Genomic DNA, 19,556 nt, shown 5'->3' on the forward strand with positions numbered 1-19,556 from the left:
TCTGAAAAAATACCAAACTTGAGGCAAAATACAAAATTATTTTAACTTCCCTATCAATTACCTTCCCTACTGTAGAGAAAAATTCTTCCAGGTCTCTTGGTCGAATTCTTGCAGCCAACTGCATGCAGAACACTGTTCGAGCATCCCTCTCCTCAGGGGTAAGATTATCAATAGGTTCTCTGGAAAGAGTAAAGTTCAGCTAAAAAATCAACTGAATTAAGATAACTCATCTATGGACCACAAATGACACACTAAGCAATCAGTACTTCACAGTCTAGGAAAAAAAAAAAGCCTGCTGTATTAAAGAAAGGCGGAGAAAAGAACTGAAGGGAACACCAAATATTCACATGGTAAGTTATAACATGACTGAATATCCTATTTCAACTGTGAGCATCAAATATCACTGGAAAATTCTATTTTATGTGCAAAAGCATAAACTGAGGTTTTGCTACTGTCCAGAATTGATATCAGGTACCGCTATGGAGCTTACATGTCCGTTTCATCAGAAAGATGGAACGACAAGAATACAAAAGCAGATAGGGCAAACTAGCACAGATCGGCTATCCAAATTATCAGACAAGAAGTGTGGGCTAGGTTTTACCAACTCACATGTGGCATTTACCCAGTCACTTTGGAGTCACTACAGCCACCGCATAAAACAAGACTAACATCCATGTAAATAGAACTCGCAATCCTCATTGCCTAGTTTCAGCTTGTTAACCCATAAAGAAGTATGAATAGTGAATTACTTTGATCCTTGACACATTAAGAACTAGAATAATATTAACTTCAATACTGAACTATTAGCTGACATTAGATGTACCACTGTTAATGTATTAAAGCTTCAAATCTAAACAAATCTGACTTGTACTCAAGTGCAAGTTACATAAGCAGTAGCATGGTGTATCCTGGATTGAGCTTCCATCCATGTAGCATGTATTTTTATTAAATTAATCACATAGATATTAATCACTTAGAAAACACAAGAAAAATTTAAACATTAATTATCTCAGTAAGAGTTTGCTAGTCACTGAAAAACAAAATGAGATTGGTTGAATTTAACTGCATTAATGTAAAAGAATAATCTCATTAGCAGCTATCTCAATCCTACTCCCTTAAATGAGAAGACTAAGTAAGAATGGCTCCTGGATTGCAGAGGCATATAGCCTCTCGACAAATAACACTAATAAATACTGGACAGCAAAAAGAAGCATTTGCACTTTCCCATTCCATACTCTAGATTAAGTACGACTCATCAGAAAAGCTAATTTAAATCACAATTAATGAGGGAAAGACTGAAAATACAGAAACATAAAAAACAAACAAATCAAGATTTGTTTTCCAAACAGACATTATTTACAACCTCTTACGATGTGGGGAGAAAGCAACATACTACCAATGCTCTTCTCTCACTGGCTTTCTGAATGAATTCCAGCATCACTTATGAGTGTAAACTGGAGAGCAAGTAGCCATACATTATTTCACCATCACTTTTCCAACTCGACAAAAACAAACCAACCCAAACACACGTCAAAAAAAAAAAAAAAAAAAGTCATACCTAACAGGGCTTTTGTCTTTTCTGAAAGGACTTTTGCTTCTGGAGCGACGTCTGCTAAAAAGAAAGATCAACAAGATTACAAGCAAACCTTCCAATAAACCACTCCTGGTTCTAAATAAAACCTATTAATGATGTAATGAAAAACAGAGAAAAGTCAAAAACCTTAATTTGATGCTGTGAGGCAGACCAATCTTCCCTCTGATGGCGCTGTTGAATTTTGGACCAGAACTATGGTAGAAGAAAAGACAAGACACCTGAGTACGTGAATTCAAAGTGTCCTGTCTGTACTCACGCTCCAAGTGCTCACCCACCCTTGCCTCTGAACTTGTCATCATTTCCATTAGCAGCACCCACAGCATGCATAAGATAATCAGCTAGTTGTCAATACATGCAGCACTTCAGACCATCAGGCACAGAATATGATCCCCTCCCACTTTCACCTACATCACCAAATCCCAGAATATGCAGGACTCTTCGTGAGACAGTCAGTCATGGCACACTGGTATATGCAAACTATTCTGAGCTACAGTTACTGTTATAATCATTTTCACCTGCTTTTTTGTCCACAAGCAAGTTCTACATACTGACAACTGCAAAGCATAACATTCATGGCCTTGAACTCAGCTTCAGAGATGTATGCCAAGTGGTACTGGCAGGATTACTTGCTCAAGTGTAACATTTTAAAATCAAAAGTTCCAAGAAATTTACGGTGCAAGAGCAAACCAAAGTGGCTGCATGCAGACACCTGCAAGAGACACATGTTCACTAATGGCTCTAACCACTTAAGTGCTGCAAATAGGTAAATGAAGCTTCCTTAAAATTCCTAATGGCCATCAAACCACAGAAGCAGTGAACCCAGCAGTCAGATGTACACAGACACATAACCACAAAAGGAATCCAATCTCTTGACTGAATCTAATTTAATTCTTCAGGCATCACAGTGACTCTTGGAACACACTGTAATCTGCCCTTTGCTTCCATTTTAAGGCCAGTCCTCTTTCTAGTTAATGGGGCACCCAGGAACAGACTGATCCATCCTATCATGCTCCCCTGAATTTGATCTCCTGGTAGTTGTTCAAAAGGCAAAGAACAACACCTGTTAACATTCTTCCTGTATCACCACCAAGTGCAGAGGCACTCTGCACAGACTGAATACTGTGCACTGGGCTTCGGCTTTCCATCTGTACACAACTGATTCTTTCTGCTGTTGCTATAAATTGATGTAAAACACCCTGAAAGATGCAGCGGGCTGAAGACACTAAGTAGTCTTTCACTAAATCCATTTGGCAACGCAATTTGTCTGAAAAATGTCTTCTTGCTCCTCAGTGGAGCAGTAATGCTTATAGTTAAACTCAGCATCCACCACAAGGAGGAGGATGCCCACTTTTTAAGCATGTTGTGACACAGTTGGAAGTAGTGGGCCAAGATCCAAAACCGTGCTGGCCAGGTTAAAGCAAGGGAAACATGGCCCTGTACAACACTGGGGAAAAAAAAAAAAAGAAAAAAGACCATTTAGAAACTACTCATGAAGATAGCTACTTACTGAGCAAAAATAAGACATAAAACACAGGCATATGTTGAGATGAGATCACAACTGATCAAAACCAGACCTTTTTTGCCCAGGATAAATTACTCCCTTTCCTGCTCAAGTCCAGACAAATTATTGCTGAAGTGTCTATTGAGGCTCTTCAGTACCGATGGAACAACTGCCAAAAGCTGCACCTGGAAATACTGGTACTAATTTCAGAGGCTACCTTCTTATCAGATATGGGACTACCTTGCACGTTCACATCAGATATAAAACGTGGTGCTCTCCATTTTAATTCAAATGCAGCCAGACAAACCAATTACAGTGACTCCAGAACACTAACATGCAGACCAACTAAACATTAATAAATAGTTAAGACCATGAGTTCTCAAGAAAATGGTGAAAGAAATATTGTAAGTATTCGTCTAAATCTAATTAATAACGAAACCAAAACACAAACAACTGAGAAGTAAGTTTTCAAATACATGCAGAAAGTGGGGGTGGGGGTGGAGAGAAGAGGAAAGAAGGGCAGGGAAAACCCACAACACACCATAACTCCAAAAATCTCCATTTTCTTGCTTGACTAGTACTGTCTTATTTACAGAACTCCATGAGACCAACATTAAGAAACCCCAGACCACTGGAACGGACCAAACAGAAAACTGCCTAGGGCGAAGTGAGAGCCCAAATTATCTTCTCAAAATCAACCGTATACCCTTTTCAACAGTATTCTCTCTGTGTTTTTCTAAGGAGACTTGTTTGTAAAGCCATACATCTCAAGTAAAGCTTCTTCATTGCTTCTACTGTCCCCACAATTGTTGCCCAGTTCCTGCTAATCTGTATGGAAACATCATGTCACAAGCCATTAATCTCTATGTCTAGGAGTCACTTTCTTTGTAAGCCAAAGCGCTGTGTGCAGCCAAAGCACACACTTCCACAAAACCTATGAGATGCCACAGGGCCCAACAATGGTCAGGTCAGAAGACAGCCAGCAAATGATCAGCTTTTACCTATTCATTCATATTCAAGATTCCAACAGAAAAATGTTGGACAAGGCAAACTTGGGCTAACAAAGTCCAGGAGAACCACAAGCAACTTTCAGTCATCACTGAAATAAACCTGTTTTCCTAACTGCTTTGTCTAAATTTGTGATTTCAGAATAGAAACAGGACGATCTAAGTGACTTCTACCTTCTGTTAGCAGCAGCTGGGATTTGCCCAGCAGATGTCTAAGCAAGACTACTCAGTCAAGTTTTCTCCTAAGAGACCTAATGATACAGCTATGTAACACTTAAGGGACAACATATGTGAAAATAACAGGAGGAAAAAAAAACAACCCTGTGAACACTAAGCAATGCAAGACAGTCACCTAATTTTAACCTAATTTAAAACTAAAGCATTTAACCACATTTCAAGCCTAAAGTGAGAAACTCAAAGTTTTCAGGTTCTCTGTAGCACCCTCCTCTCTTTTTCCTTCAGAATTACCTAAACTTTTTTCTGACTACTGCTGAGATGCCTCCTAATTGCTCTCAGCGGCAAAACCATCTCAGTTTACAGATAACCAGCTTGAAAGTGAGCCTTTATAAAGCTCATGAGAAAGAGTAAAAAATAAAATAGAAACCACTAAGCAATTTGTTCTAGATACTGCAGTCAGCTACAACCCTGTCAGCAATAACTCCAACCCAAAACTACTGGAACAGCCCCACAAGGAGAGACTCCATAAATAAATTCTCCAACCAGAAAGAGTACTCTGGCAGTCACTTTTGAAACACTGAACTTATGCCACTGATACAGAGACAACTTCTTCAAATGAAAGCTCAGTATTGGTAGATCCAAAAGTGGTTGGTGATGCAGGAGGCTTTATCACCGAAGTTTTCATCTCCCTGAAATTCAGGGAAATTTAAAGGTGGGTCCCTGCATTTTAGGAGCCTTGAACAGGAACTCCACAATTCCTTCTCTTTCACACATTTAGAGCCAAAACTAGACTTCTGGAATCACAATAGCATGTTTATCATTTTAACAGGACCATTCATCATCTACAACTGAATGACAGCAACTGCTTGCTGACTGCCATCAGTCAACACAAAAGATTCTGGGACACATGTTCTTGCCCTATACCAGTTTTCCACAAAACCATCTAAACACACTAGAATTCCCCTTGGTTAAATGAAAGCAATGATTTGGCAACTGAAGCACTGAACAAACTATCAAATGACTAGCACAACTATATACCCTCAGAGCATACTACATTATCCCCGTATCTTGTTCACTGTACCTCAACACCAGAGCAATCACCCAGAACAGCTATGGGAGACTGCCAGGATAGCAAAAAAGACACCTTGCTTACCTTTCTGGCATAACATATCTCAATGCATTAAAACAGGCATGGGTTATTGTAGTAACATCAATACTTTCAACCTCTACTTGCAGAAATTATTTTGGAAGACCAGAACACTGGAAATCCCAAATTTCTCCAGGTGAAAAACCTTCTCACCCAGAGACATCAAGAAAAACAAAGAATAAAACCCTCCAACACAGCTGGAAGAATGCAGCAACTCCCAACTACAAGACAGAACAAAAGACATCCTCTCCACACAACACTGCACTGGAGGGAAGGATGCCAGCAGGCTCCATATACAGAACGCTAAAGTTTTTGATCAAGGTCCTCTGTACCTTGAGCCACAACAGTGGCACTGGCATAACCCAACCAGCTACTGTAAACTTATACGTGCAATAGAGTTGTAGGAAAACAACTCTGCACTGCTGAAATCTTTACAGCTGAAGTCCAGAGCAGTGTACAGAGGCTCTGACACTCAAGACAAAGGAAATGGAGGGCTGATATATTATGATCCCCACATACACAGGATTGATGATGCATAGGATGCCACTACACCTTAGAGGATCCAGGAACTGCAGCAGGCTTTCGTTACGAAAATGCCAACATCCAGCTGACTTAGCACAGAGCGAGATCCTGAGACCTCAGGAAGTTTTTGTTTGTAGTCCAAGAGTACAAAAAGCCCGAAGAAAAACATCCAGGTTCATAAAATTGCACAAGCCTACAATTTATCAGACAGTAAACACTGTCTGCTCAAACATCCTGAGAGATTTCTCTATCATGGTGGCATCATATGTCATGATTAAAAAAATACATCCTTTTCAAATGCCTTCTTTTAACAGGATCCTGCATTCCAAGATTTGACAACAATTGAGATGAGACCCAGACAACAGCAGAGACAAACCGCAGCCTCAGGTAATCAATGAGAGTCAAGCATACAGCCCAGTTCCCACTGAGTTTCTGCAGAAAGAGGCAATGGGAAGCAAAAGGGAGAACCACAGTACAAACCAAACCATCAGAAACTGTACTGATGAAAAAACATCTTTTGAGAACTGATTTATAAATGCCTGGAACCACCTATTGCTCAAGTTCTATCAGCTAAATATCTGAGAGGAACAAAAGAATTCTTGTCAGCCTCTAAACAAGTCTGAGAAAAAAGCAGGGCAAATTTGCAACACATGGGCATTACTAAGACCCGATGCTCCCAGTTTGGCTGCATAAACATGGAATATGTTTGTGTGAATATCCATTTATGGAGTTAATGTTCAGGAACAGCAAGACAGTAAAAATCTTTAGTAATACAAAAAAAAAGAGGGTATGAGCCTGTAACCAAATTAACAGACTACTATTAATTTTTTGGCAGTTAAGCCATCAAGTTCATATACTTTAAACAGTCAGGACATGGAGAGAATTCTGTTGTTATATTGATTTTGTGATAAACTTAGTTTTCCACTCAGCTGTACACATTCTTTCATTTGCTTTCCCATCTCTGTGTTTGGCTAAGAATGAAAATCTAGAAGAGGAATATTACTATCTCCTTTTGCACTCTGTATTTACTGATTCTTCAACCAATCTCTCACTTTCTTTTCAATGATAATTATTGACCAATTTAGAAAGCAGAGAGTGAAACTTTAACCTTTCACATAGTAACGATGAAGCACACATGGAACTCTGAACAAATAACCTACTAGGGACTTCTATACCGGCCTCTGAATCTGCGATCTCTACTCCTAGACCGGCTGCGTCTGCGTTCTTTGCTTCTGCTCCGTTTCCTTTCCCGGCTTCTGCTCTTTTTCCGTTCCCGATCTCGGCTCCGTTTGCGCTCCTTACTTCTGCTCCTCTTTCTGTCATGGCTTCGACTTCGGCTTTTGCTCTTTTTTCTCCTGACAAAGAAAGTGCAACTTCAGTTACACACACAGTTCAGTGTTATTTACCCCACATTCCACAGTTCCTCTGATGTCACAGACACTGATGGGAAAAGTTTGTAGCTGTTGGTATTTGTACTTTTTATTGTTAAATGGGTGGCTAAGCGTGAGAGCAATCTTCTTTCATGAGCCACAGGAAATCTGCAACAGCACATTTGTATTTTAAATTTTTTAATTGCTAGAGAATGCTTTCAGAAGAGTAAAAGGACTAAAAACCCACTTCCTATGTTAGACCTAGTACACAGCAGTTGCAGTACTTCATCTGGTGTTCAAACATACTTCACTATTTTAAGGATACATTATATAGCAGAAAAACAAAATGCAACAAAAATAGAAAGAAAGAGGCAAGTCTGGGGGAAAGGAAGGTTGTTTCCTCTTAATACTCTCTGCCAATAGTCTTTAACATGCTGCTTTTAAGAGTTTTGCTTCCTACTTGCTACTCCCACTCATAAACCACTTGCTTTTTTAAGTCTATGGCTGTTAGAGGTTTGGGACAAACTGCAGATTTTTGTACCTTTACCAATTTACTTAGAAAATAGCATCTTCTAAAACCTATATGTCAATTGTACCTCATATTTGAAAACTACGTGCAGTAAGCAACTGTTCCATTACTGCATTTGGATTGACCACAATTTTTTTCTTCCATCTCAGCCTCAGATCACCAAAGCTTAGTCTCCTAGTTTCTAAAATATATCTGTAGGTATATATAAAACACGTGTTAAACAGATGCTCAAGCCATTACTTAAGACAGCAAAATAATCAACTTTGCTGCTAAACTTTCATAGTTTGAAACATCCTTTGTCATTGAATTTTTCCTCTTCTTCCTTTTGGGCCTTCTGATTGCAGATATTATCTTTTCTCAACATGGTCACTCATGCTCTTAAAAATTCCTTTAAAAGGGCACGTGGATTACAAAATGTTCATCCCTGTGGCTTTCTATGGCCATGTATAAACTAAGACTTCTAGTTAGTTTCAACTTCTGAAGTAAAAACATCCCTCATCTGCCACATCTTACTGAACCTAATTATTAATAGCTTTTGCTCTCCAATCTCCACCTAGGAAGGCCCACTCAAAGTATCTTCGTATTTATCTCTGAAGACAAGCATTTTGCAATTATGTTTTAAACACTATTTTTTTTTCCTTATCTGCCATAGTTTATTAGTTTCTTTAATATTTTTGTATGGACAGAGAAGTTGCTGCATCAAAACCCAATATTCAGAAGCTTCATAGTTTTTGATAGTTCTTTATTTCTGTGTGGTGTCATCAGAATCACTTAACCACACTTCCTGCTGTAATGCAGTTTGTTATGGTTAGGCACACACCATCCCTCTCCTCTAGGATCCATAATTTACCAACGTTTCCCCAAGGTAAACCCTAAAACACTCACTGTTAAAATAGCTCTGAAAAACACGCCCTGAAGCTCACTATACTAACCAGTACCAGTAACTACTAACTGCAGCCACTCTTCACCAATGACAGGAGCTATTCCCTATCCAACAGGGGGAACCTGCTTTGCAGGCAAGGACTCCCAGCAGTCCAGATCCATGCTCTGCCTTCAAATCACAACTAAGCTGGACCTACAGGACAGACATCTAGTAAAAATGCAGATCCTTATTTCTTCCAATTAATAAAATGGACACCTAAGTATGATTTGACAATTACTGAAAGTTGCACATTGTTATTTATTTTTAAAGTTGCTGATGTTCGCTGTGGATTTTCCTTACAGTTTGAATCTTATTTCAGTATTTGCCCAACTGAAGTAGATAAAAAGTACCATTTGGACACAATTATTTTTTTTTTAAAGCAAAGCAAGAAGTCTTGCAAACCCTGCATACACCTTTGTCTTCAGCAACACAGTACACTGTCACACATTACAAACAAAATAGTTATCTAAAAGTTATGGGGAACAAGAACTGTATCAAAATTAACTTCTAGAGCTTAAAAATATTGACAGCAGCTGCTTTTGATGGGTTTTAGAGGTCTAAGCAGTTAGCATGAAAATTATTTCCACTGTGTTATTTAGAACACAAGTAAAAGCATGTCATCTGTATGATTTCAGAAGATGACAATAGCATACATGCTAACTTCAGTGCATTTCTGTAATACACAGCTAACTTTTTACTGTTTTGTAAACTATCAACTTTGTAATTTTTTTTTCTTTTCATCAATTACCTCTTCACCAAATGATGTTTGTAAGGTAAGGAATTTATTTTACAGACTACACACCTTTTGGGTATCAGCAGGTGTTCACACCCTGGAATTATGCTTGCTGAGCAAGGTGGGCTTGTAGTCTTGTTTTGTAAAAAAACTTGTATTATAAATTTAGATGTTTTCAAAGGGCAGGGATGTGGAGCAAGGCAATTCAACACTCTAAACCTTTTCAAGAAAGCACTGGTTTCTTTAAGTGCTTTCCCCTGCTCCAAACCACAATTCTACAACAAATAATTTCTTAAATGCAAAATCTGTTGCATAGTTAAAGTAACAAAAAGAATTTAAATATGCTGAACATACTAAGCCTGTATTTTTACCTGATGCTAGGTGAATGTTTCTGCAATTTTGACTACATCCGTTGCAAAGGGTATTAACTACATTTGTAAACAAAAGAAAATTGCCAAATTGCTGCAACTGCCAATTCCAAGTTTTTTCAAATTATTTCCTTAAACACCACTGACATGGATTCACAAGTCCACAAAAATCAGCAGCCTCTACTCAAATGCAGAGAACTGAGAAAATACTTACTTCTTGCTGCGTTCTTCATGGCCGTTGGCACTGCTCAATTTGTTCTCATCCTAAGCAGGGTTGATAGAAGAACATCGTGAGGACGAAGCGGAAATATTTCAAGTGGTCAAAGGGTAATGGGAATAGGAATAAGAAAATAAAAAAAAAAATTTAATACTAAATTACTTGTTTACAGTTTAATGTGGAAAGCTTTAGAAAATTTAGGTAGGCATGTTTAACCACTTTGCTGCTTAAATTTAAGTCATACAATTACAAAATACAAGACTTATATAATTTAAAAGTGTGTATTAAATTGTAGATACTTCCATACATGGTTTAGAGAGCAAGTTATCCTGTAGAATTCATCACTCAAATAACTAAATGTTGTTTCTATAAAATTTAAGAGGAAGTCTGAGGTGTTTGCGAGCCCCTCTGATTAGTACCAAGGCTATATCGCTGCCTAAGCCCCGTGGCTACACTAGCAGCCAGCCACTATCGATTTCCTGTGACCGATGCCATTGCCGAGATCTTCACTCGTTTTCGCTGAAGGGTTGTAAGAGCTTGATGTCACCTCTGTCACACATCTCGCCCTGAAGCAAACAGGGATTCACACTGCTTTAGTAACGTCGACTCCCAAGAAAGCCATCAATAATCCACCAGTCCAGCCTAAACATCCCCTATTTCCATACCTGTTTACATGGAAAATATCCATGTTAAGCCAGGACACAAGAATTTTAACACAACAGTTCACAAATTTCTCTTCAAGATGTAAATGTAACTGCTAAATATTACATTAACTAAATATACCCTTAAAACTTACAAATGCTCATCCAAAATTCATTACATGGTTGTAATACACACTTCAGAACAGACTGACAAAAGCTGCTATGTAACTTATATACTGGCTTTACAGTTTAATCACATTGGTTACATTAAAAGTACAATTCCTAGGCGACTTAAACTTATATACATTTCTTTCAAAATCAGTGCTAAAGCATGCAGTCTGTCAACACTTCAACACCATCTGGTGGAAAACACAAAAAGACAGTATTCATTTGCTGCTGGTTTAAGTGAAGGACATCACTAAGCTAACTGATAAAAATTTCACAGAAAAATCGACATTTCCTAATTAAACAACTAGGAAAGAAGAACACAAGAGTTTCTTTTAGAATGATACCGCAGACTGTGATACTGTCTTTTACTTGCTAAGAACATTCTATTCAGGGATCCAAGAATTTCTGTAAATTCGTTCACTCAGCAACTGATTTTCATCTGCCCTGTTGAAAGATTAACCGCCAGCAGCCTTCTGCATTAAAAGCAAGTCCCACTCTTCTCACACTGAGCAGATAGTTCAAATATTTACTTGCCATGGGACTGGTGAAAAGGTTATTCTTGGAGCCCCGCTGTTTTCCCAAACCACTGCATTCACCTTGTTGCTATAGCAAACTGGACTTCACAATTTTGGAGAAAAGGTTTTAGAATTTTGGTTTCTGGGGTTTGTTTTGGTTTTGTTTAGTTGGTTTTTGGGTGGATTTGTTTTGTTTTGATTGTGTTTGGTGGTTTTTTCTTTTTTTAACCTAGGGGACCACGGTACAGCGATACGTCACTCAATTACTACCTTATGATTGACAGTTCACACTGGAATCAAAGGTGAATTCATGGGAGTAGAGGTGAGATATCGTTAGGCAAGTCTACAAAGAGAGATAGATGGGCATTTATTCATCACGCTGAAGTGAAACTACTGCACAATATAATTACATTAACAGTATATATTAACTTGAAAGTTACATGTAATGTATGTCCAATAAGACAAATCATGAGGGCTCCAGGGATGTTAGTCTACAGTTCAGCAGTAGTTTCATGAATAATGCTAAATTAAGGTAAAGAGGACCTCTCTGGCATATTTTTTCTCACCTTTTTGTAAGGAGCTTCAAGCATTGCTTCAATATCAATATCATCAGCCATTTTTCAGGACACCTGAAAGAAAAGCAATTCCACCTGAGTTGGAAAACACCCTTGTGCTTTATATTCCAACAGCTTTTGTTTAAGAGGTCATCACTGCACTGGCTCAAATTCACTAAACATTTACAAATTCGGTAAGTATTTCCAACAAAAATTGGAATGAAGTTTTGCCCAATGAGATGGTAACAAATGTGTGCAAAGTAATTACAGCTGCAAACAACAAAATGTGATAAGCCAGAGGAAACCCAGAGACATTCCATGAATTTCTTTCAAAACAAAGAGCACAGCCTATTTATGATACAGAAACACACCTCTGGTGGCCATCTCGAGAAGTGCTAGAGCTTCAGCAAAGGACAATGAACAATCAGGTAAACCCGTTCACAGCTTCTAGCCTTTGCCTCCATCATTTACCAATCTCAGCATGTGGACACCATGGTACTTTAAGAAACGCAGCCTCCTCCATAACAGGGGTCACAGGAAAACAGTTATGATTCCAGCGCTAAGAGCTACTAAAGCATACACGAAGTCCATCCAGTCTGGAACTTCACATCTCAAAACAAAAACATCCATCACACCAGGTAACATTTGACACCACAGCCATTTTGGGTTGGTGTCCTCTTATTTTCCAATTTCCTCTTACTTTCCAACTTCAACCCCTTAATATAATTTTATGTTCACTATACTCTGAATGACTTTGACTTCCTCACCCTATGCAGGTATGCTATTAAGTACCTCTCAAGACTCTTGGCATTAAACTTAAGATATTCAATTTCCTCAAATCTCTTAGTGGAAGTTTCTCTTTTTTTTCTTTCTTAAGCTCCAGAATGGCCAGTCCTCTAGATCCGAGTTTGACAGCCAACACTGAAGATTTGTGTGTGCACAATAAAACATATTTTTAATTATACAGGTTAGTTCTTGCACCTTGTCTACAGGCAGTAGAATTGTACCGTCCCAAGGCTTCGGCAGAATAACAAAAATGCTCCAACACGTCAAGATCCTTTACACCGGTCACTTATAATGGTGTAATTGAGAATGTTTTACCAGAGCTGCAGCACATCTGACCCTGGCCCAGATACATTCTAGAATAAAACACCATCCTCAAGCACGATCAAACACTGGAAGTTCACACTCAATACTTAACTGAGGCACACTAACCTAATTTTCAAATTATTACCAATTAGGCTATAGTGCTATCGCTTACAGATATGACTGTCCTTCCTTTAAGTACAATGGCTCAATTTTACTTTTTACTATAGTATTTATAGTCAGCTTTTCAAGCCATCTACAGACACACATGTGATTTAATTCACAGCCGTTCTACCGGTATGTAGTATAAATAGTACATCAGGGTGATTAAGGTCAAGAAAAAGGCAAACCTAGGATTCTACAAGAAAATTCCCATTGGTGACAACTCCCACCCAAAATTACATTTTCAGATGTGTAATTTAGCCAACATATCGAGCTACACATGGCGAGGAATTCTTCACTCTGAAGAAGGGCTGCCATAATAGGAACCATCAAATCTTGAATGGCATGGAAAAATGCAGAGGGAATGACTATTACAGCACCGTCCCAAATAATGAGTGAATGAACTATCATCCAGTGGATTCAAAACAATGGTCCTTATTCACAAAGCATTTAGCCACTGAATTCACTGTTGAAGGGCACTGTGGATCTAACAAAGAAGTACATGCAATGTTTAAAAAAAATCAACCTTAAAAGTTTAAAGAAAAAGGTTTTCATTAAACAAAGGCATGTCTCGTGACCCTGAACTACAATTAAGCTACAACTAAGCGCACACAGAGAGAACCATCCATGAGTCATTGCACTGTTCTTTTTTTGGCATTTACTGCTGGCCATCAACATTGAATCTCCTGAGCTGCATGGACCTTTGGCCTCACCCCAGCAATCGGTACCCTTTGTACTCTTTACAAAACACGTCCACTGGGACAACACCATGTTATCAGAGTACCTTCTCTCTACACGCATCGCAGCCCTGTTATCAGCCCTGCGATGCATACTATGATGCTACTACTTTTTTTTTAAAGCCACAAATGACAGCCCTAAATAATTTCAAATTACTAGAAAGTCCTGACAGATTTTCAAGTATCTTTCATTAAACACGAATGCTCAAAAAATTTTCCTAAAAACCTTCCAGCTTTCTCAAAAAAGCTATGTATGACTAACTTGATTGTTAAGGGGAAAAAAAAATCAAACCAAAACCACCCAAATAAGCAAACAAAAAAACACCAACAAAAAAAAACCCACGCCAAAACATCAAAATAAAAAAGGAATGAACTACACTTCAAACTTTGTGGATCTACAGAAAACGTAAAGGGACATGAAATTTACTGCAACTGAACTAGTCATTATTTTGAAAGAAATCACTCTCTTTCTGGTGTATTATATTACAAAAAAGGAGTTTTAAAGGGTACGGTTTTCAAAATTATTTGTTTTAGAAATCCAACGAATGACAATTCGACACGTATTATATGTAGTGTCCTGGAAGAGCATCAGGAAACTTTAAGAGAACTCCGACGCCTCAGAAGGGGAGCTAGCCTCTCAGCAGGACCCATACGTCTGCGGGCAGGTCCCCGCCTGCAATTCCCAATTCCCTCAATTCCCACATGCTCCTGACACGATCGAGCGGAGCAAATTCGGTTTCCTAGAAACAATGATGCCTAGCGCTGCCTGTCCCGCCGCGACCGCCCTCCCACCTCGCTTCTCCCAAAAGCCTTCATGGCGAGCCCGCCCGCGGCGGCCGCCGCTCCCCACCTCCGCCCCGTCTCCGTGCGCGAACGGCCCCGCAGCTGCTCACGCCGCGTCCTCCGCACAGCGCCATCGCGGGAAGAGAGGGGGAGCTGGAGCGGGGGAGCCGGGGTGGGGCAGCACCACGCCGAGAGCAGTCGGGCATGCCCGCGACGTGGCCACGGGAAGAACCAAAGCGCACGGGGCCGGGCCGCGGGGCGGGGATCACCGGGGGCTTCGGCGACGCTTGAGGCGCGGAGCGGCCCCGCGAGCAGGGCCGGGGCGGCCATAGCAGGGGGAGGGGCGCAGACGCCCAGGCCGCGGCACGCCGCAGACCAGGCCGCCGCTCGCCCGGCGGCGGGGCCCGGGGCCCACCCGCAGTTACCTGCGCCGCGGGCAGTGCGATCCTCGCTAGGGCCCCGAGGTCCGGCAGCGGCGGCTCCGGCGTTACTGCCCTGGCGGTGGGAACGGGCCCGAGGGCTTGAGCACCTTCTCCAGGCGTCTGAATCTTAAATGGACGGCGGCGCTCAGGCAGCCCCAGGGAGTGGGCGGCAAGGGGCGACGCGGCCGTGAGTCGGTCCCGGTGCCGGTCTGGCCCCGTCTATGGCTCCGCGGCTGCTCCCGAAATGGCGCCCGGCCGCTCGCGGCTCCGCGCACGGCACGGGGGCGCCCAGCGCACCGCGCAGGGGCTCTCGCGAGACGCACGGCCAAACAAGCCGCTGCACCCCCAGGCTCGCCGCCTCTCGCGAGACATCGCACCCGGAAGCAGTGGCTCGAATGCTCGCGAGATTTGGGTTGACATGTGGCCTTGTCACGCGCCTTTGCGCTCTCGCGAGGGCTTGCGCACGCGCCTGAGCGTGCCGGGAGGGGCCGAGGGGCGGCGGGGCGGGGCGGGGCCGCGGGGCGGAGCTGGGGGCGGGGCCGCGGGGCGGAGCTGGGGGCGGGGCCGCGGGGCGGAGCTGAGGGCGGGGCCGCGGGGCGGAGCTGGGGGCGGGGCCGCGGGGCGGAGCTGGGGGCGGGGCCGCGGGGCGGAGCTGAGGGCCGGGGCCGCGGGGCGGAGCTGAGGGCCGGGGCCGAGGGCCAGGGCCGGGGCCGCGGGGCGGAGCTGAGGGCCGGGGCCGCGGGGCGGAGCTGAGGGCCGGGGCCGAGGGCCAGGGCCGGGGCCGCGGGGCGGAGCTGAGGGCCGGGGCCGCGGGGCGGAGCTGAGGGCCGGGGCCGCGGGGCTGAGGCCGCGGGGCGGAGCTGAGGGCCGGGGCCGAAGGCCAGGGCCGGGGCCGCGGGGCGGAGCTGAGGGCCGGGGCCGCGGGGCTGAGGCCGCGGGGCGGAGCTGAGGGCCGGGGCCGAGGGCCAGGGCCGGGGCCGCGGGGCGGAGCTGAGGGCCGGGGCCGCGGGGCTGAGGCCGCGGGGCGGAGCTGAGGGCCGGGGCCGAAGGCCAGGGCCGGGGCCGCGGGGCGGAGCTGAGGGCCGCGGGGCCGGGGCCGCGGGGCCGGGCTCAGCTCAGCGCGGCCGCCGCAGTGCTCTGGCAGCTCGGCTGCCTGCGGGCTTGTGGGTGTCCAGTGCGTTCGGAGCACCCGTTCCTTCCCTGGCTCTGGAAGCGCCGTGTCCCACATCCTTCAGGACGTTCTCGATCCCCGTGTCGAGGCCTTTCACAGACTTGCTTTCCAGCAATCTAAAGTGGATTAGGTTATGGAGTGGACAGGAGAGTGAAGTTACTGTGTTCTTTCACCAGAGATTGTGCTGACGTGATGAATAGGGTCTGTGGTCTGATCTTTGTCCATTTGGCTGAGGGCTTGATGTGATTCAGTCAGATTAACAATGCCCGAAGCTGTTCGGCCGTACCCTTCTGCCAAAAACTACACCTCCCTTTCCTTCCTGGGCCAGCAGTGTCTTGCAGATTTTTTAGCCACTTCAATTGCAAGTAAAACAATCAGTCAATGACCTTCCCTTCTGGTGCAGCTTTTGGCCCAAGCCACTGCAGATTGCTGGAGCCTTGAAGCTTAACTCGGAAGGGAAATCGTGTTTCGTGAAAAAAGCCCCTCTTTAACAGTGCTCAACGCTGTCTCATTAACAGTGCTTTGTTTCCCTCAGAGCTCACAGAATGGTTCATTTGTATTTACATTTAATAATACGTTTGGGGCAATTGTTCAACGTAGGACAGATAGCATTAAGTGAGTTTCCTGCTGCTATCAGCATGAAATAAATTGTTGCTGGGGAATTTTAGGTTGTTTTTTTTGTTGTTGTTGTTCTAGAAATCTGAAACAACATAAAGAAAAATTAGAAACAAACTTTACCTCCTGAAATTATTCTTTTTTCTGAAAATCCCAGGCTACTGTCTCATTTAATGGCATTTCTAACAAAGTTCCTGAAACGTTAATAGCAGAGAATGGTCCTGGGGCTCTTGCCCAGAGTGTCCAAGTCTTTCTAAGATGAAGTGGTCAACCAGTAGAGTTTGGAACATTTAGGAAAAATGATCTGTTTAAAATTAAAAACAAAGCATAACTATAATAAGGTTTTTTCCCAACCTAAGAATTTCTGTACAGTTTGGTTGTAAACAAAATTACTAGTCTTCTCACAGAAAAAACAAGGTTTGTTGTATTTGTTCCCACGCACTGCTCTGGCTGCTTGTCCCTTACCCCTCGGCTTCCAGTCAGCCACCGAGTCTGGTCTAATCACCTCCATGTTCCTCGTTCCCTCACCTTGTGATTGTGACTGAAGTATGTGCATAGGCTCATATTGGTGGATTTACCTATGGCTTTTCTCTCATCATTCGCCTGTGGAGCCAGGCTCTGGAAGGAGTACACAGATATGCGATTTTTGTCTACTTGACTAACATGCCCCTCGCCCATGGCTGGTGCCCAGGCAGTGTGGGAGAAAGGATGCACCCCCACACTTACAGTATTCACAGAGGGGGCAAAGGTGGCTAATGAGGGGTCTGGAGTAGCGAACAGCTGCACAAGCTGCGCGTCCAGCCCTGTGGCCAGACCCGGCGTACCACAGCAATGCCCTGTCCCATCGGCTGTCGACGCTCAGCTCCACAGGGCTGTTCGTGGCGTCACTACGCACTTGCCTGGATTCACCTCTGGAGCTGACGGGAAGCTTCCAGTAACACACTTCCTAAAGAAGGTTTTCTTGTTTGTGGGATGGCTTGATGCCGAGGAGAGACCGGCTCTGCAGTGCTGAGATGCAATGCCATTTTACCGCTAGTGTTCCTTCCTCTAAACCTGGCTCTGTACTCGCGCCAGGAAGTTCGTTCGCCTCAGGCGCCAGGGTTGCGGGCGGGAGTTTGTTTGTGTTACCTGCGCTGCGAGGGGTCGGAGGCATCGCGCAGAATTAACAACCGAAAAGGAAGTAGGCGAACGAAGTAAAAAAAGCCACGCCTTCCCACACCGGGAGTCGAACCCGGGCCGCCTGGGTGAAAACCAGGAATCCTAACCGCTAGACCATGTGGGACTACGCGCAAGTTTCTTTTGCCTGCGCTACCTAATCCCTGCATTGCTTCGTGCCTGCGCCGCCTCCGCCCGCGCTGTTGGTCAGGATCAGGGAGTGCAGTGGGGGGTGCAGGGCCACTCCTGCAGTTAATTAAAAGATGAGGTTCGAGGTTGACAAAACTGAAGAAGTAGGAAATTACTAATGGGAAGATGAACAAATGAAGTATGGCCTAAAAAAGGCACAGAAACTTCGTAACAGCCACTGACATGCTCTGAAACAAATAAGAGCAACCATAACAGCAGGCAGAACGACTGCACTACCCAGCTTTGATTCAGAATAACCTTATCAGACACTGGTACAAGGCAGGTAACAGGTGGCACACTGAAGTGGCTGGCTGTGGTTGGGCAGGAAGAACTGACTATTGAGCATGTGGAGGAGTAATGCTGGATGTTGAAGAAACTTCAGAATCAATGCACCTAAACCATTTTAATCTTCCAAGATGTAACTGAATCCCTATATGTGGAAAATTCAGACCTAAATAGGAAAAGGAGAGAATTAGGACTAGAGAACAGAGTGTAAAACCAGTGGTGGTGACAGTAATGTATTTAGGAGGTCAGAGTTGTTACCGAGGCAGAAAACATCATTATGAAAAGTCTCAAATTACCCCCACACCAAATGAGTAAATGTCACATCAGCATATCATGTTCTTGCTACATTTATGTATCACAAAGGTTTGATTTTTGGAGCAGCTGGTTGGAGAACATAAAAGAAGCAATTGGGTTTAATACTGAATTGTGTGAGGGGCTGTTAGAATAGTCATGCATAGCAGTGAGTATAATGTATTCAATCTGGTGACAATGAATGTCAACAAAGAAATTCCTATCTCAATTGGTTATTAAAAAATTAATAAACCTAAAGGATAACATGGTTGTAAGAAGCATGGAGATTCTAAAATTACTCAGAACACTTGCATCACCACAAAGAAAAAGCTATGGCTACAAAGCACCAAAAAAAAGGTTATGGAAATATTAAAATAAAGATAAAAATGTGATGGTGGCATAGACCATGTCCATATGCCAGCAGAGAAAATCCTGAATAGGTTATAAACTATCAAATTAATCTGACAGTAACTACAGAAAGTAGATTTGAACAGATTCTGTTTCCTCACATGGATCCCAACTGCAGCCCACTGACCTGCATGAGGTTGCTAAAGACATGGACAAGGACTGGCTGACATCCAGACAGCCCAGCTTTTTTGGCACACAATGATCTTAGTCTGTCTCTGACATGAGGGGGACATTTGTTCCAAAAGACTTGACAGTGGTGGTGGAGAGATTTGAGCTTCTTCTATGTA

The 19,556-nt window shown here is 43.1% G+C and overlaps 1 protein-coding gene and 1 non-coding gene across 9 annotated transcripts in view; both read right to left on the reverse strand.

Moving 5' to 3' along the window:
• The window catches only part of RBM39 (RNA binding motif protein 39), a 30,850-nt gene extending 15,388 nt beyond the window's left edge, over window positions 1-15,462 (reverse strand). The window contains exons 1-7 of one of the 8 annotated variants that reach the window (XR_010348438.1): window positions 15,159-15,462; window positions 11,978-12,040; window positions 10,085-10,134; window positions 7,109-7,303; window positions 1,721-1,786; window positions 1,559-1,612; window positions 62-179 (exon numbers count right to left, since the gene is read on the reverse strand). Coding sequence is in view for 6 of the 8 variants with exons in the window: in XM_064391609.1 (XP_064247679.1) it covers window positions 62-179; window positions 1,559-1,612; window positions 1,721-1,786; window positions 7,109-7,303; window positions 10,085-10,134; window positions 11,978-12,028 (534 nt within the window). In the remaining 2 variants the exon portion in view is untranslated. Of the gene's footprint in view, window positions 1-61; window positions 180-1,558; window positions 1,613-1,720; window positions 1,787-7,108; window positions 7,304-10,080; window positions 10,135-11,681; window positions 11,755-11,977; window positions 12,041-15,158 lie in introns of those variants that run through there. The other 7 variants (XR_010348439.1, XM_064391610.1, XM_064391609.1 and 4 more) reach the window with 7 other exon arrangements.
• Window positions 15,463-18,151: 2,689 nt separating this feature from the next.
• On the reverse strand, window positions 18,152-18,223 carry TRNAE-UUC (transfer RNA glutamic acid (anticodon UUC)). The gene has a single exon. It is a non-coding gene; the product is annotated as a tRNA-Glu (tRNA).
• Window positions 18,224-19,556: the final 1,333 nt, after the last annotated feature.

Source organism: Passer domesticus, chromosome 16 (assembly GCF_036417665.1).
Source record: "Passer domesticus isolate bPasDom1 chromosome 16, bPasDom1.hap1, whole genome shotgun sequence".
Classification (NCBI taxonomy): Eukaryota; Metazoa; Chordata; class Aves; order Passeriformes; family Passeridae; genus Passer; species Passer domesticus.